The sequence below is a fragment of the Marmota monax genome, unplaced genomic scaffold, assembly GCF_021218885.2.
Source record: "Marmota monax isolate L192 unplaced genomic scaffold, Marmota_monax_Labrador192_F-V1.1 WCK01_AAM20220418_F8-fsc00006, whole genome shotgun sequence".
Taxonomy (NCBI): domain Eukaryota; kingdom Metazoa; phylum Chordata; class Mammalia; order Rodentia; family Sciuridae; genus Marmota; species Marmota monax.
The window spans coordinates 10,302,163-10,326,845 of record NW_026693712.1 but is presented as its reverse complement, the minus strand read 5'-3'; the positions used below and the strand labels follow the sequence as shown (position 1 = coordinate 10,326,845).

General features: G+C 40.8%; 1 protein-coding gene across 5 annotated transcripts in view; it reads right to left on the bottom strand.

Moving 5' to 3' along the window:
- Positions 1-604: 604 nt before the first annotated feature.
- The window catches only part of Sh3tc2 (SH3 domain and tetratricopeptide repeats 2), an 80,066-nt gene continuing 55,987 nt past the window's right edge, over positions 605-24,683 (bottom strand). For all 5 annotated transcript variants that reach the window (XM_058584232.1, XM_058584231.1, XM_046460304.2 and 2 more), the window contains one exon: positions 605-23,743. In XM_058584232.1, the coding sequence (XP_058440215.1) occupies positions 23,552-23,743 (192 nt within the window). In that variant the 3' untranslated portion in view covers positions 605-23,551. The remainder of the gene's footprint in view (positions 23,744-24,683) is intronic.

Below are 24,683 nucleotides of genomic sequence, written 5' to 3'. Positions count from 1 at the left end.
TAAAAGTGAGTGCTGGGGGTGAAAGCACAATGGATTGCAAAGGTACTATTTTAAAAGTTTGCAAAACAAAATGTAGGGACTACTAGGCATTCAAGCAGTAGAAGTTTACTGTTGGTTATCTCCAACCTGGTTTTCATGGTTCCCCCAACCTGGACTAGTTGATCTGGTTAAGTAAGATTCTTCTTAATAAAACTGTTATTGGTTCTTACCCTTCTTGACATTCTAAAGAGGAAATCCACTCATTTAAAACCAAAATGCACACAAATAGTTGTTCTTTTTGGAGGGAATTGGGTTATGAAGTTATAATTCATGTACATTACAAATTGTCCTTTTCGTTCTCACAGTTCTGAGTTTTGACCAATGTATTCAGTTTCATCAGCCAAAGCCACAGTCAAGATGTACCCATCACTTCAAACAGTTCCCTCAAGTCCCTTTTTCATCGATTTGCCCCCTGACTCCCAGCACCCATCAGTCATAGATTTGTTTTCTGAACCTATAATTTTCCAAAAAGTTATTTTAGTGAAATCATCCTATGTGTAGTTTTTCAAAGAGTCAGACTCCTTTCAGGAGCATAATACAGTGGAGATTCACCCACACTCAAGAATTTACTTATTGAAAGTTTATTTCTTTTTATTGCTGAATAGTGTTCCATTGTACAGATACACCAGTTTGTTTACTCACAAGCTGAAGGACATTGGGGTTTCCAGTTTGGGGCAACTATGAAGAAAATACCTGTAAACATCTGTATTCGGGTTTTGTGTACAGATTTGCATTTCTCTTGTATATATAAATACCTAGGAATTCAATATGTAAGCATATGTTCATATGAAACTGCCAAAACATTTTCCAAAGTGGCTCTTCCATTTTGCAATGAGGAAACGTGGCTACCTTCATTTCTAAGTGGCTGAAGCGTCATTTTACATATATTTAGTTACATTGTCCTGTCTTCATCAAGGCTCAAGAAGTTTCATATTTTTAGTTGGGACAAAATAACCTACAAATACACTCACTTTTTTGACAACTTCAGGATGGTCTTTGAAGATGAGACAAATGTAGAACGTTGGTGTTTGGAAGGAAATTAGAGGTCACTAGCTCAACATCTTTGAATGGGACTGTTTTAATCCAATCATAAGTAACTGTCACTTGCTAAGAGCCTGATGAATAGACCCTGTGTTCACTGCCTCTGTGAAACTGGGCATGTTACTTGAATTCTATAAACTTCAGTTTCTCCAACTCTTCAGGGTTTTGGTGAAGATTAAAAGAAAAATGTATGAAAAAGAGCCATAGGAATCAGAACACAATTAAACCTTAAGTGTTAATAAGAGAGATACTATACTGATTTTAGCTTTCTATGGGCAACCTCACCAAGCATTGGTCTTCTTGAGACCTGAAAACACAAGCAAGTCATATAATCAGTGTAAATGTTAGAACAACCCAAAGGATTTGGAGACTTTCCATCAAGTCTTAGGGATAAACTTAGTGATGAAACCAAGGACTTAAAGGGCCAAAATCATATAGTTATTCATTGCAAAGCTGGTTAGAGAGAGAATTCTGAGCATCTACCCACTTATCTTTTATGCTGTACAACCTTCTTCTAAAGGCTGCTTTGAACACCAATCAAATACAACCAGTTTATTATTTTATCTATCATTTCATTTTATTTGGGGACAGGGTCTCTGCTAAGTTGCTGAGACTGGCCTTGAACTTGGAATCCTCCAGCCTCCAAAGTAGCTTGGATCACGTGTATCACCACCAACTTTTAAATAATTGTAGTAGGCCAGCCCCCACCATAGTGGAGGGACCACCCAACTAGAGCAATCCCAGTGGCTCCTTGTCACATCTTCCTGGCTGGCTTTCGACCTTGCGCAACTTCTCACCCTCACTCTGATCTGCTGGAAGCAGTCTCTTTGCTCTGCTGGAAGCAAAACTCTTCGGCGGGTAGCAGCCTCTATTATCTACAATGCCTGCCACATAGTAAGCCCTTAATGCATGTTTTTCAAATGATGATTAGAAAAAAAGGACTTTAATCAAATTATTCACACTCAACTGTTTTGATTAAATGACAGATACCTTCTTTGATAAATTTTTAAGCCACTTGTTTCGGTAACTTGTAGGCATTGCAGACCAAATCAGAGCATGAGAATTGTTCTGGAAACTAAATGTGAGAACCTAAATCCCATCACCATGCTGTAATCTCCAGTCCTGTTCTGTCTTGCTCCTCTTAGGGACACATTGTATAAAAGGCATCAAGTGTCAACTTGTTAAATCGGTTACACCCAAAAATGTTAAGATTATTTAACAATGCCATAATATGAGGTCATATCAGGAATTTCAAGGAGAGGCAAAGTTTTCAAAGATTCCAGTTCAATGCCAGGGAGCTATTGTTTCTGAAATGATGTTTGGAAAATTAAAAATTAACTCAGTACCTAATCTCTTTCATGGTTTTCATTGGGCTTAATTCTCTAATTTGAAATTCTTTATTTTAGATCCATTCCATAGTTATCCTATTAGAAGAAATATATTAAAACAACTCTCTAAATTTAATTTAAAGTTTATCCACTATAACCCATCTGGGTGTGGGGAGCCCATGTTAAACAGCCATCTTTGTTCTAGACAGAGATTGTCTCCATTTGCCACCATTGGCAATGTTCCAGAATATTCTCATGGGATTCTAATATCTAGAAGGACAAGGACTTCAGGAATTTTGTCCAGTTTATTTCTAGAGACTGAGCCAATGTCAGGCATATAGAAGGAATCTAATAAGTATTTTCTGAATGCATAAATAAATTTGGAGAGGGGAGGAGTGGAAGGCTTCCATGACACTCATGGAAAGATCAGACTGGGTTTCCAGCTAATGGCCCTATCCCAGGACAGAGCTGTTTGGTCTTATATCCATAGTCTCAGGTATAGTCATGGAACCCCTCTAAATGTGGCTGGATTGGCTTGAGTGGTATCTTTCGAGAACCTATCTGTTTCCAAATACTGGAATAAATAACTGCCAGGAACTACTACAAAAACAAGGAGAAACCTTATAATGAGGGAGGCAGAGTGGTTCCATGAGGATCATCAGATTAAGACAGAACAAAGTTCTGGTCACTCCCACACAATGCAGCTAGTATAGGATGCTCATCAAGTCACGCACTCACCTGAGGCCATATCCAAAAAACGCAAGTTCTTTAGATCATGGATTTTCTCCTCTAAAAAAACTCCACTCTGTGGCTCAGGTGTAAGCTTATTACAATGAATGCACCCAAAAGGGAGCCCACTCAAAGGTGAACCTTTCTCCACTTTGGCCACTCCTACGGATGCCCACATGGGGGTACTGAGATTACTGTTGCACCTACTTCTGGACAGAACAGAGTTGTGCCTGCTCACTTGGACACACAGAAGGTGACTTGCCTAATGGCTTTCCTGAATTTCTTAGGTACAAGGTTGGTTTCCTGCCCCACCCTACTCTCTCTCTGGGGTGATGGGGACCAAACCCATAGTCCTACACATGCTAGGTAAGTGTTCTACCACTGGGCTACACCCCCAGACCCTAAGGCTGATTCCTTTTGCCTCACAAATCCTGTGTATACATGTTATGAGTTGCATGGTAGAAAGTCCAAGGGAACCGGCTGCATTTTATGAAGAACAGGAGATGAAGCATCCTTACTCCTTTTTCCATGGAAATGAAAATAATTTTCAAAAATCCTACTCCAAATGAGAGCATTTTCTCATCTAACTATATCAAAGATACACCCCAGTACTCCCAGTATCTATCACATTGAACAGTCTCCTCCTGCAGAAAATCTGGACTTCTTGTGTGACAAATGGAACAAAGCAGCAGTGACACTGTGGGACTTCTCAGGCTAGGTCTAAGGAAGTCTTCCAATTCCTATTTTTGTCTCCTGAAGTGCTAGTTCTTAGCATGTTCTATCTTAGAACTTGGTCACCATGCTTCTTCTCTCTTAGAAACCCAAACCAAAAGAGGAGCACCATGCCTTAGTGCTCCAATAGCTAAACCCCAGCTCCAGCTAAGCTCTTAGTCAACAGCTGGCATAAACTATCAGCCCTGCGAGGAGCCATCTTGGATGTCCAACCCAATGGGACCTTCAGATTGTTCCAGCTCCAACCACCATTGGACTGAAACCACATGAAATCCTAAGCAAGTACTGTGCAGAGGAGCCCAACAAGCACCATAGGTCAAGAGACCACAGGTATTGTTTTAGGTCAAAAGTTCCAGGGTGGTTGATTATGCAGCCATGAACAAGTAGAACTCTGCCTCAACTTCCTTTACAAGCATTCATGATCCTGAGCTGCTCTCTAAGTCATCTACACTCACATATTTGCAAGATTTTGCCCTTTCTTAGCAGATGTTCACAAATAGCATGTTTTATTTAAAATATCTCAAAATTAAAATTTGAAGTTATGATTTTTTTCCTATTGAATTTGGAAATGTTTCGAATGAACTTGAGTTTTTAAAACTAATTGGCTCCAATTATATGTCTATGATTGGAGTCTATAGCTCTTGTGAACATGTGTTTTTAAATTATCCCACTTTCAAATACTCTTTCCCATAAGCCACAAGAATTTTTTTGGAAGTTGCAATTCTGCATCCAAACTATGTCTTACAACCTTTCTCTCATAACAAAGAACAGCACAGAAGTTCTGGGGCAGGTCACTTGTTCATCTTATTGCTCAAAAAACACGATGACTCTCCATAACTCAAATGTTCAGAGGATATTACTTGGCTTTCTTCTTTAGGTCTGAGATGCTCATTATCTGGTCTAGTTGTGCCTTACTGAGGCCAAACATGAGAAAAATAATACTAACCACCAACCACAGACACTTAAGTACATACAACACATACATAACATTGCCTTGAGTTGTAGAAAAATTTGCTATCATCATCGTTCTCTGAACTGTTTTCTTTATATGTCTCAATTCTTTTTGGAGTCATTGAACTTGCTTCTTGGGTCTTTTTTCTCTATCATGGGTTTAAGTCACAGGCTAAAAGAAAGACCTAATGTATTGATTATATCTACTATATTCCAGCCACAATGATCAGTGCTTTAGATACAGGGCTTTATTCATTTTACAATAACCTTATGATATGACACAGATATTTATATTCCCCAATTTACACTTGAAAGAGCCACGGCTCAGAAAGGTGAATTGGTTTGTTAGTGACTCACAGATACTGAGTACTTTGAGATGAAATTAGAAACCTGTCTATCTCTCAAGCAGCCTAAACATAGTTGAAGAACATCTCTATATTCACACACAGAAATTGCACCACAGTTGTTGAACTATTGGACAGAAGCCATAGCTCAAGCAACAGAACTCTGACCTTGGAAGTCACCCTAAAGGAAGGACTGATATCTGAGGTTTGGGGATGGCAAAATGTTCACATTTTCAGATTGATTATTTATGTTGGTAGAGTCATAGACATAATTCTGCATTGTCCAGATGGTGCTGGTAGCTTTTCTGTCTGGTGGCAATTTGTTGTCATCCTTCAAGTGTGTGAGTGCTGAGATAACCCATTCAGGGGAATCTGGGAAACAGGCCCAGGGAAGAGTTATAGAGACCCAAGACCTTCAATGATCTGGAACTCAGAGGTGTCTGGAAAGGATTGCTATGGAATAACCAAGTAGCAACCAGGGCACTTGGAGACTGTCTCTATAGATCAATCCTTCAGCACTTGGGAGAGGATAGAATGCACAATAGAAAAGAATGGTTTCTTGGGGTTAGTAAGTGCGCTGAGTGTGGATGGGATGAGGACTGTTTCTCCTTCATGAGATAGTCCTAAGCAGTCTTCAAAAATGTATTTCCCTCACCCCAGTTCTTTCTGCATTTTTCTCTTAGGAAAACCATCCTGGGGAAACTCAGTAGCCCTTAAAGAACATTTCATGGTGCTGTGCTCTGGGATAGGATGGGTTGCTCTGATTTTTTCTTTCCTTCACATATTCTCTGGTCACACCTGCAGGTCCTTTCTCCCTTGGGACATTGCCTGTGTAAAATATATTCATAGTAAGACAAAAAGTAGTTTCTCTTTGGAGACACCAATATATGGTTCTTTGAGCATCAGTTTGACCTGGAAATATTCATAACTATCACTGCAACCTGGCCTTTGTCAACAAACATACACATACACGCATGCACACACACACACTCACTCATTCATACACTGTCATATTGCTGACTGATATGAGAAAATCTGACTGATGGCCATGTTACCCTGGAGTCAGTGCTACTGAAAAAGCCAAGTCAGGGCAGAAGACAATCAAAACTGCTTGGTGGTAGAGAGCATAGATCCTGCAGCCAGACTAATTGAATCCAAATCCTGCCCCTGATACTGAAGCTGCGACACCTTAAGCAAATTGCGGAACTTCTCAAGCCCTGGTTTCCTCACCTATAGAATGGGCATGTTAATAATATCAACCCTAAGTCATAAGATCATACATGCAAAATTCTTACCCACCGTCAGCCTTGCAGGAAGTGCCGAGTTAACATTAGCTGCTGTTGTTTATTATTGAGCACACATGGTCAAAATTACAATAGTTATTATTTGTTGAATATTTGTTACATACAAAGCTCTGAGCTAGGGGCTGGGGATGAGGCTCAAGCGGTAGCATGCTCGCCTGGCATGCACAGGGCACTGGGTTCGATCCTTTGCACCACATAAAAACAATTTAAAAATAAAGATGTTGTGTCCACCGAAAACTAAAAAATAAATATTAAAAAATTCTCTCTCTGGGGTGCTGGATTCAATCCTCAGCACCACATAAAAAAATTAAAAAATAAAGATGTTGTGTCCACGAAAAACTAAAAAATAAATATTAAAAAATTCTTTCTCTCTCTAAAAAAAGAAAAAAAAAACACAAGAAAACTCTGAGCTAAGTAATATTTGTTAGTCAGTTCTTCGTTGCTGAACCAAAATACATGACAATAACAACCTAGAGAAGGAAAAGTTTATTTTGGCTAATGGTTTCAGAGATTTGGTCCGTGATTTGTAGCTCCATTGCTCTGGATCTGAAGTAAGGCAGAGCACTGTGGCCAAAGGATGTGGCAGTTGGGAAATATTAAAAGAGAGAGGAAGGGGCTGTAAAGCAGATGCACCCTTCTAGGAAATTCCCCCAGTAACCCACATTCTGCAGCCACACTCCACCTGCCTACAGTTACCACCCAGTTAGCCCTTGCACACTAGTATGGACTGATTAGGTCTCATAGTTTAACCATTTTACCTCTGAATATTCCTGCATGAACACAGGAGTATTTGGATGATACCATACCCAAACCATAACCTACTTTAAATACATTGTCTTCTTTAATTTTCAGAGTGACACTCTAAGTTACATTCTAGAATATTCCATCTGACAGGTGAAGAACCTGAGACCCAGAGAGGTTATGTCTCTAAGGACCCAAAGCTACTAAGTGTCAGAGTCTAGTCTGTCTGACTATAAGTTCTAACCAAGGCCTCACATAAATTTTATTTTACAAAAACCAGAATTAGGGCTACTTGTTGAATATCTATCAACCCCTTTCACTTCAGGAACCCATCTTTCTGAATCACCAAAAACTTTAGTATGGCCCTTTAAAATATTAGGGATAATCATTGTGAAAGCCTGATAACTCCACATGGGCTACAGTTAACATGGGGAGAGAACATTTTTTTCTGCCCTACAATGGTGTGAGGAAAGGTATATCTTAAGTGCTTTAAGACACCTGCCTGATACAGACAGCAAGTGAGGCATCAGGAGAACATGATGATCGTGAGCTCAGGGTTTGCAACTAGACAACCCTGGGTTTCAGCGTTTGTATCCCCAAAATACCCTTTTTATACTTTCTTTTTTCAGTTGTGGGGATTAAACCCAAGGCTTCATGCTTGCTAGGCCAGTAGGCCAGTGATCTTCCACAGAGTCACACCCCCAAGCCCCTAGCTTATTAAATGATTAAATCCCTCTAAGCTGCCATTTCTGCAGTTGGTTTGAATGGATCCCCCAAAAGTTCATGTGTTGGAATCTAAATCCCAACTCAGTTTTGAGAGGTGGTAGGGCCTTTAAGAAGTGATTAGATCATAAAGAGAGATTAAAGCCTTGGGCATGGGTTTGTTCTTGCCACAGAAGGTTGTTACAAAGTAAGTCTGCCCTTATGTTCTGCCCCTTCTGCGTGTACCAACTTGCCCTTCCTCTTTTTGCCCTGAGTTGAAGCAGTGTGAGGCCCTCTCTAGCACCATGCTCTTGAACTTCTAGTCTGAAGAACTCTGAGCCAAATAACCTCTATTATTTTTTTAATTATTTAGTCTCAGGTATTTTGTTTTAGCTAAGTTTCCTCACACACACTAGGGACAAGGGCACATTCTTCCTCAATGGTGGTTCTGGGGACTAACTGTTGTTTTTCCTGAGAAGCACAGAACACAATGCAGGATGCAGAGGAAAACTTTAATAAATTATTTCATTTGTATAGCAATTATTAAGTGTTCAAATAATATTGTCTAATATTTTATTTATATTCAATTCTGAAAATAATTATGCCATAGAGAACAGGAACCAAGTATGAAGGGGCTGTTTGTCTTACTCAGGGACCCAGAGGGCGGGCAGTGGGCCCAGTGCTCTTTGCACAATTTAACAGTCACTGAAACCAGCAGACCAGGGGAGGCACTAAAAGTCTCTTGCTGTGCTCTGAGGAAGGGAGCCCAGGTCTTTTTAGAAAGCAGCAGCACAAATCATTCTACCAGTCATAAATCTACTGATCCCTCCACAAAGCTAAGCCCAGCCTTATGGGATCATCCCTGTGTCTCCCAATAGATGAGCTTTGGAAGTTTCTTGAGCAGGCTTCCACCTTTGTTTGTGCTTAGGGTCAGATACTAAGGTGGTCATTTCTGAAAGGCTTCCCCACAGGTTCCAGTTCTCTCAATGGTGGTGACATTGAGAAGTCCCCATATATTGCAGTTGGGTGGTTGAAACGTCTGCTCTGGGAGTGGCTGGAAATCAGCTGGAATCGCAAAAGCCTTGTAATTAGAATTAGAGTGACTAATTTCCAGGTACCATCACAGGTTCTTGCAAATTGCATTTGTAGAAATTACACCCACTGATGTCCAACCTGCCCTGAATCACTCTATACTCACAGCAGAAATAGCTGGTGTGTCAGAGAACTCTACAAATAAGGTAAATAATCACATGGGACCTCATCCATGGAGACAGGCCTCCTCTTGTCCTGGAAAAGCACTGTGCTGATGACGTCATGTTAGCTGTCACATTTTCCTGGTATCTAAGGGAAATGTCAGAGAGCAACCCTAACACAGGTGAACAGGGCAACTTTGGGTGACCTCAGGCAATGCCTTCTCTTTCTGATTCTCTCTTTGTAAAATGACAGAGTTAAAGTAAATAATATCTAAAACTCACCAGCTGTGACAGTTACCACTTCATCTGTGATTAAATTATCTAAAAATCTGCTCATTAGAGGTAATAAAAGCTACCATAGTTGAATATGTAGATCTTTCATACAACAGCCCTACAAAGTTGGTACTGTTAATATTTCCATATTATGCACGCAAAAATGGAGGCCCAGAATGGTTAAGCATCTTATCCAAAGAAGCATAATCCCAAGGTCTATGCTTTTGACCACTAATGATAACAATGAAAACACTGATTGATTAATCATGCATGCTAAGGGTTCCAGATCTTCCTTTTCTAGATGTCTCCATTTTTATCCATAAGTGGTGTGTGTGTCAGCTCTGAGGTATCAAGTAGCAGATATATACATATATATCACCTAAGTCCTAGGTAGCATGTCAACCCTGGATAGGTCCTGACAGATCACCTAAACTGAGGGCTTTTTTTTTTCCATACTGGGCTGAGTGTTCTTAACTCATCATCCTTGGGCCTACATGAAGGGGTCCATGAAACTTCTCAAATTATATGCGAAATATGGGTGGATCTATATAAATAATTCCAAGGGGAGATTTTCATAGATTTTTTTTTTCAGGATTTCAAAGAAGTCTACAAACTTTTAAAGACCAACCCATCTTTGACAGTAAATCAGAAACTTTGTGGGACAAAGATTTGCCCACATACTCAAAACAAGTGGTGGATCCCAGATGACCTGGTCCCAAGCTCAGAGATCTTAGGCTTCACCACACTGACGAAACTCAGATCCCTCCAACATAAACCAAGGACCTGCTGGGGTAGAGTCAAGCAAAACATGCCACAAGACTGTGGGCATAGTTTAGAAAGTCATCATTCATGATAGCCTTGAATTTAACTTTGACCCTCTGTATCTCATTATAAATTTCTTTGAAGTTCTTGTCATCGGTATAGTTACCATTGATCTGCCTTTCTGCTCATCTGCTGTGAATGAAAACTTAGCCCAAGGCATGTCACTCAGATTCTGTGCAATCTGCTTCTACCTGGCCCCATTTGTGGTTTCCATAGATGCTTAAATCAATTGGGTTTTGTCCCTACCTGTTTTTGTTAAAATAATAGCCCAAACTAAAACTGACAACAGCTAAACTGCACAAAGCAAAATATGTTAATGACTAAATGTTGACAGAGAAACTACACTGTCCTAACAAAACTCAGATCAAGCAAATTCAGTCAAAGAAAATTGGACTTAGTAGAAATAAGCCATAACACACACACACACACACACACACACACACACAATGAAATATTATACAGCCATAAAGAAAAATGAAATTATGCCATTTTCAGGAAAATGGAACTTGAGATCATTATGTTAAGTGAAATAAGCCAAATTCAAAATTTCAAGATTCATGTGTTATCTCTCTATATGGATGCTAGAGAGGAAAAACAAAAAGAAAACTGGAGGGTGATGGCATTAAAAGCAAAAGGACCTCATTAAAATAGAGAAAGGGGACCAGTGTGTGGGAAGAGGGGAAGGATGGGTAAAGTACTGGGAGGGATATTGGCCAAATTATATTGTTTTATTGGGTACATGCATTAATATATAACAACAAATTCCACCTCTATGTACAACCATAATGCACCAATTTAAAAATGTGGAGGGAAAAAAAGAAGAAAAAAATAAAAGAAAGCCAAAATAGAAAATTTCCCAGTGGCAGAAGATAAAATTAGAAACAGATAAATCACAACTGATAAATTATTCCATCTTTGTAAAAATTCATATGCAAAAAAATCAATCTCTATAGAATGATTTTGATAAAAATTTTTAAAAGATGGGAAAAGTAGAAATGGTTTAAACACATTATGTTGGAGTAGAAATGGATTAATAAGCATTAAAAAAAACTTAAGGCAAAAATTGGCTATTGTCTGTATTTTCAAAGTCACAGCTGTGAGAATGAATCCTCAGTGCAAAACCACAGGGATCAAAATATCTGCTAGGTTGCACAATAGGTTCAAAATGGCAGCAGCAATATAAGGAGGTCAGCACTTTCTACACCAGTGTTTGGTAAGTGATGGACGCCATCATTTGCAGACGATGCTCTGACAAGGGAGGTAGATTGAGACAATAACTGCCTTGTAGGTTCTCTTGAATTTCCTAGCAACTAGCTGAGACGACACTCCTCTAGGCATGCCTTATGAAAATTGAAACACTACGGAATAAATGTTACAGATGTCAAGTGACAATTATCAATTATCTTTCAGCTGCAGGAAAGTTGCTGGAGAATTTCATTTGCAACCTGAGTAAAAAAAAAAAAGAAGTATCTTTGCTCTTTGCCTTCCATTTCCAGTGCATCCTAGGAATTACTTGCCCCATGTCCTGGTCATGCCAGGCACTGACTTGAACTCCAGACTGGGCCCACTCACTGTCTAGGCCTCATCTTCTTTGTCTGAGGGAACTTCAGGGTGTTACAGCCCACTGCTACCCACTGCTGAGAGCCAGTTGTTAAATTTTTAGGAATTTTGAGAGCAGGTGGTTAAGCAGAGCCTTATTCGAAGTTAAATTATATAAAGAATATAAATTTATAATCAAATATGATACGTTGTTAAGAAATAATAAATATTGAAAATTCTTGAGTTTGCTACTCTCTGTTCTCTTGATTATGCACCATGACATCTGTGATGGTAGGAATACTCTCTAATGCTGAGCTCCAGCACATCTTTCCCATCTTCATATGCAGTGATATCACCTTAGCAGCTTGACATCAGGCAAGGGGGGAATGTTTACACTGCAGAAATTTTCAAATGCTATAAATCAGAGCTTTAAAATGTACAGTTCTGTTGATTATCTAGACTTAGGAATGTGATGCTAAAAAGGCAGAGTATATTTAAAACTCTCCACTCTGAAGCTGTTACATTGAGATGAGCACAAAAACTGAGAGAATTCTTTCTGATTCAGAAAAAAAATCACATTGATGAATTAGGAATTTCCAACATCTCTGTTGTTTCTCTTTCATATTTACTTGTTCACAAAAATATCAACCAGCATTCACATCAAAGCTGCATTGGTTATTCAATTGTAACCACAGTGACACTAGATACAAGAGTTCCACATAAATAAATAGATGCATTGTCTGAGAATCAATTGCCTACATGGAATTTATAATGAAGACTATTGATATTGTGTTGTTATTTGTGAATGGCATATTATACATTCTTTATAAAAATAAAATTCAAAATGGCTTGAGAACACACACACACCACACACACACACACACACACACACACATTTTGTTTTTCAGAGAACCAGCTGTTAGAGACCTAGCCTGGACTTTCTTCAGGGCCTCTCCATCACTTCCCACAAGCCCACCAGAACCGGCCACAGCCTGCAGGCCTGTAGGTTAAGAAAGGTTATGATGGGCCCAGAGAAGTGCCTGGAAGTTTGGCCAGAGAGGAAAGCTGGTGTTTACATTGAGGGCTGGCTCCAGAATCTCTTTTGTCTGTTCAGGGCTTTTATTTATTTTCAAACTGGCCCAAGGCCTTTGACCCCAGTTTGAAGCTAGCGGGCAGGAAGAAAGGTCTTTTTCTTTCATGAGGATTGGCCACTTGGTTGGCTGGGACAGAACTTCAGGATGTTCTCCAAGCCTGGTCCAGGACATCACAGAACTCTTGAATGGTGGTTCATGTTCAAACTGGAAAGAGAATGACCCCTGCCCCCACCAACTTCTTCCTGGAAATTGCATATCCTTCAACACTGCATGAAGCCAACACTTGGTAAAGTACCTCTCTATTTCAAATCAAGTGTCCTATAGGGGACATATTTACTTATTTCATTATTTAATCCATGTATAAACACATTGTAAATAATGCCTATAGTCCATTCATTTACTTATTTCTTTTATTTGATAAATAAATTTTGAGCATCTTCCTTGGATCAGACATTATTCTAGTGCTATGGGTGCAGAGGTGACCCAGAGAATCTCTGACCTCATAACCCATAATCAAGTGGAAAATATGGATGCTGCACTTGTTGCACATTCAGTTGAATGCAAAATAGAGGTGCTTTCCCCACATGTTGCAAGTTGAATTCATTACCTTCTTCACCCAAAAAAGGGCTCTTCTGAAATGTCTGTCACTGTAACAAGAGCCAACATTATGTACATGTGTCACGTATTTTATATCTATTAACTCATTCGATCCTCACAATGGTCCTAAAAGTTCTATTTCACTCCTGTTTACCATGATGAATGTAAGACACCAAGAACTTAAACATTTGTCTGAGGCCACACTTGATAAACAACAGAGCTTTTCAGTGGTACCACTGTCTATTTAGACTGCTTGTTCAGATGAAAAAGAACTAGCTAGCTGAAGTTACATGAGATTTAGCAAAAGCCCAGCTGAATTTTCATGCAATCCTTGCAATATGGATGAAGATTGGGCTGGAATCTCCACTCTAATTTTCTACCTGCAGGACTTTGGGTAAGAAGTCTTCTCTTATAACATCTCTGAACTTGTTTTTCATGAAGAAGTTCATCAGAGGGCCCTGTCCTACCAAGGAGCCCATACGCACTATGAGGTCAGGCACTGTCATTACTTGTTCACTAGATGGATAGATGAATGGTTGAATGGATGGATGGATGGATGGATGGATGGATGGATGAATAGATGGACAGATGGACAATGAGTAGAGATATGGCTATCTGCCTCCTCTGTCCCATCAGAGGTAAACTCAGATTTTTTCCTCCTAGAATAACTATACCTCACATGTGTCCAGTCTTCTCTGAGCAGACTGACAGGTACTAGGGGACAGGGACTGCATCTGGCCACACCCTCAACTTATGATTCCCAAGGAAGGACATTTGGGACCTGAAACAATACTCTGACCATATAGGTCAAAAAAATATTCTAAAGATATCACCTGTTCCCTGCTCCCCAGTATTCCATAGGCTATCCATCAATGAAAGAATGTATTGGGGTGTCAGTACAATAAACCAAGGTTACTCCCTTTACACTTTCTGGCCATCACCCTTCCTTAGAGCAAAGGGATTCTGATGTACATAGAGAAGTATTTCTCTTCAAGGTCTTGAGTTCTGAATGTGAAAGTGTGTATCCAGAATTACATAGTTATTGAAAGAATAGAATTTCAGGTTAGGCCACATCTCTGCACGTGTCTTAACTACTTTTGAGTCCTGATTTCTTCATCTGGGAAGTGGTGATAATGACACATTCTTTGTAGGTCATTTAGAAGATTACAGTAGGTAGATTCTTTAGCACAACACCTTGTATGGGCTCAGTGAAATACCATGGTTATCCCTACTCATAACTATTATCAGAAAATTTGGAAGACACTTGCTGTATTTATAACTACTCATTATACATTCTAAGAAAATGAAGATTGTGTTTATTATTGTCAATAAACTTCTGTTGAACTCCTGTTCTGCTTGTTAACTCTCCTATCACCCAATATCCTCACTATTTATAAGCAATTAGCAATCGGATTATGGCTTAAATACTTTCTCCCTCTCATAAACAATAAGAAGCCAATAAGATTCAAAATCTGAATCCAATGTCTCACTCATTCATTTTTGTATTCTTTCACTCAACAAATCTTGATGCATGTCTGCCATGTGTCAGACACAGGGCTGGACTTGGAATACAGGGATGAGTGGCCCTGACAAGGTCCTGGGTCTTATGGAGCTTCCAGTATAGGTAGTTCATGGGCATTGTTTCAAAGACAGAAAGACAAAATTCAGTCACAAAAAGCATAACGTAAACTAAGATAAGTGCTCGGAAAGAAAAGCGCAAGGCTCTAAGAGCACGGGCAAAAGGGAAAACATAATCTAAAGACATGAGGAAAAAGAAAGACAGGCGGACTTTATGTAACTGGAAAAAGAGGAAAGAATCCACAGGACTTGGAAGAGGGTCAGAATATCAGTCTACATAATCCCTTGGCATTTTAAATAACTCAAAATGCAAATCCACCAAGCCATCTCTCGGTTTGGCTATGCTTTCCTCCACCCACCAGCATCCCAAAGCTGCCTGCTCTAGGACAGACAAGTCAGTTTTGTTCTGTTTATGAACTAGCTGTTTGGTCACCAGGATCACCATGCAGCTGTTAGTGCAGGCTGGTCTGTGGCAGCTCCCTGGGGAGGAAAGCAGATGCAGCTCGCACCACTGCTTGTCTAGGACAATGGTCAGAAAACTCAGGGACATTCCTAGGAGTATCTCCATAGGCCAATGTCCAGTATGTCCCCAAAGGGACGAACACCAGAAGTTCTCAACTTCTAAGAGAGTTTAAGAACAAAACAAGTCTCCTTCACATGTAATATCCAGGCCATACAAGAAGAGTAAAGTAGTTGAGAGTCAAGTTCATCACATTTAAATATATATAAATATACACCCTACATCTACCTATATTTAAATATATACTCTACATCTGAAAGGCCAAAATGAAAGACAGGAGAGGTCACCTATTTCAAAATCCTTTTCATAGATGATGGTAAATTTTGCAATCCCAAATACAAATCAAATAGGAGGCTAAGGGAACAGATAGCCAAGCATTGATAAATATTCTGAGTGAAAAACTGTTTCTACCACTATCTATGCATGAGAATTAAAGCATTCCCTCATGAATGTGGGCCTCTCCCAGTCTATTTGTTGCATATGACATATTTGGAGGAGGAGGATGTTCCTAACAGCTTTTTTCCATCAAAATCGGTTATTCTCTTGTGTCTTTGAGTTCCTTTTTTGCTTCTACCATTCAAGCTATAAGATCATGGTGAATGAGACCCTAGAGGCTGCACTGGCTGCCCGCCCGTTGCTCAGGGGTCTATACACCTCTTCTGTTGACTCTAAGGTTTCTTGCAAGTTTCCTTCTCTCATTCACTCCCCACTAGGAATCTTCAAAATCTAGTTTATAAAGCTTCTGCCCTATCTCCACATGGTCATTATAACCTTTCTTTTCCTCCTTCCATTTTCCATTTGAATATTATCAATTTTTGACCCCACTAGAATCAATTGAATTGATTTCATTCCAATATTGCAAGTTGCAGATACAAGTTTTAATCTAGCTTCTATTCATTATCACATTAGGGAGAGCATCTCTCCCACAAACATCTTCCTGTCATAGACACACAATAAAACATAATGGTTTCAGCAGCAGAGACTTAGGTTCGAATCTCATCCCAAACACTTATTAATGCAGATTTAGTCAAAATACTTCCATTGTATAAATCCCAATGGAAATAACAGTATCTACCTCAAAGTGTTGCTGGATTACAGGAGAGAATTCTCACAAAGGTATTGCATAAGACCTAATGCATTCAATGTCAACCAGTATTTTTATTCTGAAACATACTAGTCTCCTGTGTCAAAAGGTTGTCCATCAAATGAGATTAAGAAAAAACAGAAGCCAGAACCCTCCTATACTTTTTTAGAGACCGACCTCCAGGTCAGCACTTTTCATATTGCGTGTTAGTGAAAGAAATCTGTTTAACAAGACATACTGCATATTTTTTAACTGTAATAGTATTTTTAATGGAAAGCAATTGTCCAACAAATATGTATGTTTATGCATGTATGTACTGGAATACAATGTAAAGCATCTTTCTTACTGTTGGTCACAATTTGAAAACTGTCTTTGTAGGCTGACCCAGAGTTATTAAACACGTTCTTTGGTAATGATATGTATGTACTATTTAAGAAAGACATTACTGCCCCCTGCTGGAGCTCTTGATTTCTCATAGAGAGGGATACTCCATTAACCTGCCATCTCAATCATTACCCATGTGACTTCAGTCATCCTCCCCACACCTACCCTGTCTGAAACTCACCTGAGAAGGACTCATTCCTTGATCAACCTTGATGCCCTGGACAGTGAATCAGAAGCAGCCCCAAAAGAGGGAGCTGGAGATCTTACCTTTAAATAATTTCAAAAGCAAAGCCTCCCATTTGCATACTAGCCTCTCCTGAGAAACTAAGCTGAGCCACCCCATGTGGAGTCTCAGCCACACATGTTATCCTTGGTCTCACCTCTGACCCAGCAGATGGGCAGAGTCCACACCCTTGAAGCTGCCACCACCTGCCTCTGGTTCCCTGGAGAGAAGACACCCATCGGAAGAATGTGAACCAACTGCAAGTTCTCAGAACTCAGATTTCCAGCAGGGTGGACTCTGTCCACTAAGCCTTCTGAGTTCTAAAATATTGACTAATATGAGGAGTACAGGTAGGTACATACTGGGAAAGACATGCCCTCCCACCCAAGAGGTAATATGGCCAAGGTAAAAGTCCAAGAGCAAAGACCACCCCCAACATCCATGCCTGCACAGGAAGGAGCAAAGGCAGATATGCTAAGACTACTTAATTCTGCTTCCTTGTGACACTACCACAAATTGAGTGCTCACGCCAAGCCATCCACACACATTGTCTCAATTAAAACTCCAAGCAGAGGAATAATTGAGGCTTAAAGAGATAAAGTAACTTGCTCAGGTCCCTCAGGGAGGCCTGCTTCAGACCCACATGTCTCTGAATGCAGGACCAGACTCCCAGCCAAGGCTGGGTGCTAGGGGCTGGGGGCTGGCTACAAGTTCTCCACATTGAGGGTTTTCTCCAGAAAGAAACAGAATGTGAAACTGAATGGCAAAATAGAAGATAAAACCTAAAATAAAAATGTTAAGTTTAAAGCTTAACTTCAAAATAAACAGACCAATGGGAGGGGTCATAGTATGCATTTTTTAGAACACAAAAATTAAATTTTAAAAACAGCCTCATTATGTTGAGTCCTAGATTTAAGTTTCAGTCTTCCATGAACAAAGGATTGTCCCCAAAGATAGATTTGCTTTGGCCATTTCCTTCTGTATGAAATAAAGATTTAAAAATTAAAAAAAAAAAAAAATCTTTTTCAGACCATCAGTATTTACCTTCTACATCAGGCACTGTGTGTACTTGGTACTTTTACGTGTTCTATCTGACATATGCTTGACAATGCTTGGTTCAGTGAGAAACAGAATCTTACCCAGGGATGCCTGACTCCAAAATATGTTCCCTTGCTGACACCTGGTGAGTACCGGATCCATTTCCTTGACTTTCTTCCTCTTTGGCCCTCGCCCACACAACTTAATAAGAGCAACTATCAAAATGAAAAAGGCCCCAACCTTCAAGGTCATGAAAGGACTGAGAAAGAAAAGACTGAGAAAATGTTACCGATCTGAGCTGGCTACGGAAACATGGTGACTAATGTAATACGATACTCTAGGCTGGATCCTGGGTGAGAAAAGAGCATTAGTAGGGACAAGGGTGAGATTCAAATAAGGGCTGAAGTGCCTATTGCAACATCCAGGTCCTAATGGGCCTCCCATCTCCCCTTCTGCTGTCCTTAATCCCTTCTCAGGCTGCTTCCAGAATCATCTTTCTAAAGCCCAGGTCCCATGTGTGTCTCTCTCAGGGCTTTGTAACTCTTCTGTGGTTCTCCCTCACCTTCATGTTGAAGTCCAAACTCCTGTGCCTATCTCCATCCCCCCGTCTCCAATCTCTTCTTCACCTCCCATCCCTGCTCCCCTACTCTCATCCCTTGCTGAACTCTCTGCTGCTCTCAGGAAACATGCTTCTCCCCGCTCTGGACCTTTGCTTGACACATGCCCTGTCTGTCAACACCAACTTTCTAACCACAGTTAGAATTAAGTAGGTCTTTCTGTTCTGGACTCAGCTTAGACATCATTTTCTCCAGGATACCCTTGTTCCCATGCCTGGTAAAATCCCCTCCTCTTAGAGACCATAATACCCCATAACTGACTCCCATTGCATTGCTTCTGATCCTGAATCACACTAAATAGTGCAGCATTTACCCCTTTTCTCTCACCCAAATGGGCCCAAACTTCCCTGATTTGGGAAGTATGTGCCCAGATATGGCTTGGAAATCACTGACCTTGTGAGGAGGTCAGTCCTCTCAGCCACTTTCTTCATTTTTCTGGTGCTCAAAAAGAAAGTGACTGGTGTTCGTCTGTCTTCTTCATTCCCTGCCACTTGTTCATCTAGTTTCCAACAATGCCAGGTCAGGCCCAGGCTGGGCACTTGCTGTAACCAGAGGACTTAGTTCAAATTTAGTGCATTATTTTGTTTCCATTACATTTGTTATTATCTATGGTATTCTACTTATGGAAAGCAATACAAGTATATCTCATATATGTAAACCAGTCTCCTTTATAAAATGAACCTATATTGGTAAAAGATGTAAATTAATATTTTTAAAACCTTGGGAAAAAAATCTTTGGATGGTGAATACAGCAATAAATGCATGCCCACATACACACATGCAAACATGCAGACATGTACCTGTGAAGGTGGCCCTGAATAACAGAAATCCTGTCATTCATGCAACCATATCCTTGATTCATGAGACCTAGAATACTGCTGTGTTTGCCACTAACTATCTATGCGACTAGAAGAAAAATCACTTTTCTATTTCTCAGTTTACTTGCTTTTAAAAAGAAGAGAATAAAATTAAAGTATAAGAAGATAATTTCATGTCCTATATACCATCTCTTAAGCTGTTCATTCAGTATGAAAATAACATCACAGAAAAGGAACTTGAATGGGACTTATTTTAGATCTCAGAGATCTAAGATGCATAGAAGTTAAGTGCCTTACCCAAAGTCACCCTGCAAATTAATGAATTGCACCCCCCAATTCTGACATTCTTCTCCCTGCATATTCCCTTCTCCAAATAAACTTCTGTCAAATTAGTTACATTGTATTAAAAGAGAACACCTACATATACAATATATATAAAACTCTCTTAAAGGAAAATCAAATAAGAAAAGGATAAAAGTAGTATTCATATTCAGATTGTTAACACTATTGGTTAGGGAAATAGTGCACCTGAAAACCCAGAAAGCACGCTACAGGTTTTCCACGATGTTGCAATTCTGTCCTTGTTCTTTATTTAGATTGAATACAAGAAGCCAGGAGGGAAGTGACCCACAGAAATTCAGGGAGGAGGAATAAGATAAAAAAGGTAACAAATTCACCTTTGGCTATGATATAATAAATAGAGATCAGATCCAATGACCACTTCACTTTCTGTGGATCACGAGAAAAAGAACATCAACACAATTCCAAGGGAAACTGCCCCCATTTTTAAAATGAAAATTTCAAAAACTTTTAAAGACTAAGCAAGCAATTTACATATAGGATATAGTAATTGCAATTATATAGTATAATGTTTTGCTCATTAAAAAAAAAAAGTCTTACCCTTGTCTTTGGAAGCACACTGAATATTTATATCTGGTTAGAGGCAAATTTACCATATTCACAGAAGAATCAAAACACAGAGAATTAGAAAAATGTAATCAACACTTTCAACGAAATGTAAGGTAGACAGACATAACGCCCTGCACATACGTGTGTGTGCCTACGTATGTGTTTATATACGCATATGTCTATTTACATGTGTATTTGCAGCAAATGAGAAAGATCTGGCCGAACAGAAGTTCATGTGAGAAGATGAAGAGGCTTTAAGTGATGATAAAGCTCAATGTGAGCCAAGATTAAGATATGCATGCTGGAGAGCAGAAAACCCCCAACACAAACGTAAGATGCAGCATTATAGTACATTAATTAAAGTAATTTCTCTTCGTATTCTTCACCTGCCAGCCAATGACAAAATTCTGGTGAAGCTCTGGGAACCTCATTTTAGGAGGAATAACATCAAATCTGGTCAAAGGAAAATGATCAGTTGGTGGGAAAGGGAAAGAATCTGTAACCCGAGTCACATTGGGAATGGTTCATAGCAAGGGTTCCAGGACCAAGCAAGCCTTCTTCAAATACAAGATGTGTAACTGTTCTGGAATGCATGTGCCCCTGACCATCTCCCAAGAATGTTGTTGAAAGGACTTTGCATGGGAGATTAGACTGGCTAGCCTCAACCACAGCATTCCTCCCTCCCAGCTCGGAGATTTTATTGCTTGTGGTGGGAGAAAAATGGCATCTATTTTACATGGTAATGGATTAAATAATTTCATTTCCTTCCTAGGAAAAAAATACTTTCTAGAGTACAGCATTTGACAACCAAGTCCCCAAGAGAAAAATGTGCCTATGTGTAAACAACCTTGGTGACCAGAAGACATAACAACAACTCCATGCACCCCTTCCTTCCCAGCCCACCAAATGAGCAACAGTCAATCAGCCCAAAGAGCTAGAAATAAAGGGCAGATGGTCTCATAGTCAAACCTAAACTGATGGGCCTCAGGTGGAGATCCTGATGGCCTGATCTCCTTACATGTGCACACTGCTCAGAGCAAGGGTAGACCACTCACATCAGGATCACTGGAGTTGCTCACCTGACATGCCTGTTCCTGAGACATATCCCTGGCCTACTGAACCAAAATTATAAGAGTGGGAACTAGTAAATTCATGCACAACAAGTTCCTCAGGTTTTTCTTATGCACACCTGAGAACCCCCATCTTAGACAGCTCCTCAAATTTTAGTGTGCATTCAAATCAACTGGAGAGCTCACAAGAGCTAGAGCTCTATGTCTTAGTGGGGCCCAAGAATTGGCATTTCAATGCTGATGGTTTGGGGAACATATTTTGAGTTACTGCCTTAGAGAATTCCTGAATCCATTAAAGAATTCAGTAGCCAGGCACGGTAGCAAATGCCTGTAATCCCAGCAACTCTGGAGACTGAAGCAGTCAAGTTTGAGGCCAGCCTCAGCAACTTAGCAAGGTCCTGTCTCAAAATAAAAGATAAAATGGATTGGGATATAGCTCAGGGGTAAAACACCCCTATGTTCAATCACTAGTACCCTCCCTGCCAAAAAACCTCAGACAGTATGATAGGTAGCTCCTGAAATGATGCCCAATGATACCCCACATCCTGGTGTCCATGCCATTGGTAGCCATTCCCCTTTGTGTGGGCTGGTTCTAGTTACTCACTTGTAACTAATAGAATAGGCAAAACTAAAGGGATATCACTTCTGCAATTTGGTCATAAAAAGACAGTGACTTGGTTCTCTCACTCACTCTCACTCCAGTTTTTCTCCCTTGTTTACTCTGATGAAGCAAACTGCCATGTTGTAAACCTCTGAACGGAGAGGCCCTTTGGGCAGGTGACTGTGGGCAGCATCTGGCCAGCCTCTGGCCATCCACCAGTGAGGAACGGGCTCCAGCCAACAACTACACAGTGTACTTGGGAGCAGATACTTAACTCATGACAACAGCAGCCCCAGCTGACACTTTGACTGCAACCTGTGAACCACCCTGAGCCACCCTGAACCATTTTTAAGTCACACTTGGATTCTGCCCCATAGAAACTGGGAGATGATAAATGTTGTTTCAATCCATGCGGTGTTTTAAAGATAATTGACAGAGTTGTTTTGAAATCAGTATGGCACCTTGGTCTTTAGCCCATCCTTCAACCTATTTCATTTGTGCCCACCATAAAGGTGACAAAAATGTGTGTGTAAATATAAATAGTCAATATGTAATGATGTACACTATTTACATATAGTTTATGTCATGATTTTCTTAATGCTCAGTTTTCAAGATTTGGCCTTTGAAAAGCTTGTGGGGGTTTCTGGGACATTATGAGGGAGAATGGCCTCTGGGCTGGATGGAGTTGGTGAATTCCAGTCAGATCTCACCCGCTGTGTGCTTGACCTGGCCATTCTGAGGTAAGATTCTGTGATCTTAGTGGGTTCATTCCTGCCAGTCCCCACAAGCCTGAAGAGTGGCACCTCCTTTGGTTTTGAAGAAAGAAAGGAAACTGTGGGTTCCTCCACTGGCAAGTGGCGGGATCTGTCCCTGAGAAAACTGGTGAAGAGCACATCCTCCAATCTGTCTGCCTCTTCACCAGCGTGGTGCCTGATTTCCTCACGAGGGAAGGAAGGAAGGTTCCCAGGGGCGAGGTTTCTCATTTTCTCCAGAATCACATGTCAAGAAAGTCCATTTCAGAGGTTGTGTGGTAGTGCCACAGTCACCTGGAGAAGGCTCCGGAGCAAAGCCCTGAGCCAGGACTTCCCACAGCAGCTCCATCATCAGCGCCTTGTGTGGCCGGGAATGATTCCCTCTCCCTCTGGGCTCCACTCTTCTCATTGTAAAATGAGGAGGCTGGGCCAGGTGGTGACTCAGACCCTCCTGATTAGGACCTAAGAGCCTACGGCAAGGAAGCAGCAGTTGGCCACACCAAATGGTCAGAGATGGGACAGCTTTCCTCAGAGGGCCAGGCCCCTGCCACTCAGCCACCACGCCCTCTCTGAGCAGCACCCCAAAGGACTGTCCTGCCACAGGGGGCTCTGGCAGATGTTGTCCAGCCTGCTCCTAATGGTTTCCTGCAGCTCTTCGTCACCCAGCAGGACGGCTGCTGCCAAGGCCAACAGGAAGTACTCAATGGCATCATGGGTATCCTAAGCCCATAGTATGGGGGCAAAAAAGAAACAGCATTAGCGAACACTTCCAGGACAGACTGGGAGGCAGTGCTGGGAACACTAGCTACTCTTCTGCTCACATCCCATTTCCATGTCCTGGTTCCTCAGGACAGCTCCTCCCCAACGCCACTGTGGTCCCGTGGGCACTGCTCATCACAGTCCCCCTCCTCTGCAGGCAGAGGTGGCATCTGACCCAGGCTCGGCCAGTCATGACACATCATTGCCCTGGACGCAGTGCTTCAAGGGTCTGTCCGTGGCCCAACCTGACCTACACCACTCCCCAGGAGTCTTCTGTTTGAACCAACAGGGAAAATGGTCATTCATCCTTTTGGACTCGGGCTTGAGCCTCCTAGTAGCTGGAGGGAAAGGAAGCCAAGAAACACAGAGAAAGGAAACATACAGAGCCAAGGCCTTCAGAGGGAGATAAGGCAATCCATGACGATGCTGGAGTACCAGGACCCAGAACTGCTGAAACTAAATCTATGCCTCAGTTCTCCAGATATTTAATCTAATGACTCACACATGCTGCTTAAGGTTGTTTGAGTTGAGCTCTCCCTTTGCAATCCCTTGATTGGTTCAATCAGATGGTATACACTCTACCCCTGAACCTTCCTACATGACAGAGATGAGAAAGTGATGCTTCTTTGGGTGAGACTCACAAAGAGATGCCGGGTTCTCAATAATCCTCATCAGTCAATGATAAATTCAGGCCAGAAATGAAGTCTGGTCCATAGAAAGGAACAGCAGGGTGGCCCTGAGACTCCCATGAGTCACATACAGGTGAGAATCAGAATTGAGAGATAAAGGATTGCACTGGGGAGGACAGGGACCTCTGGTAAGGGAAAGCTGAACTTGGGGACATAGTTCTAGGGTCAGAGTTGTAACACAGAATTGCAGACTTCCAACATGATTCAAGAAG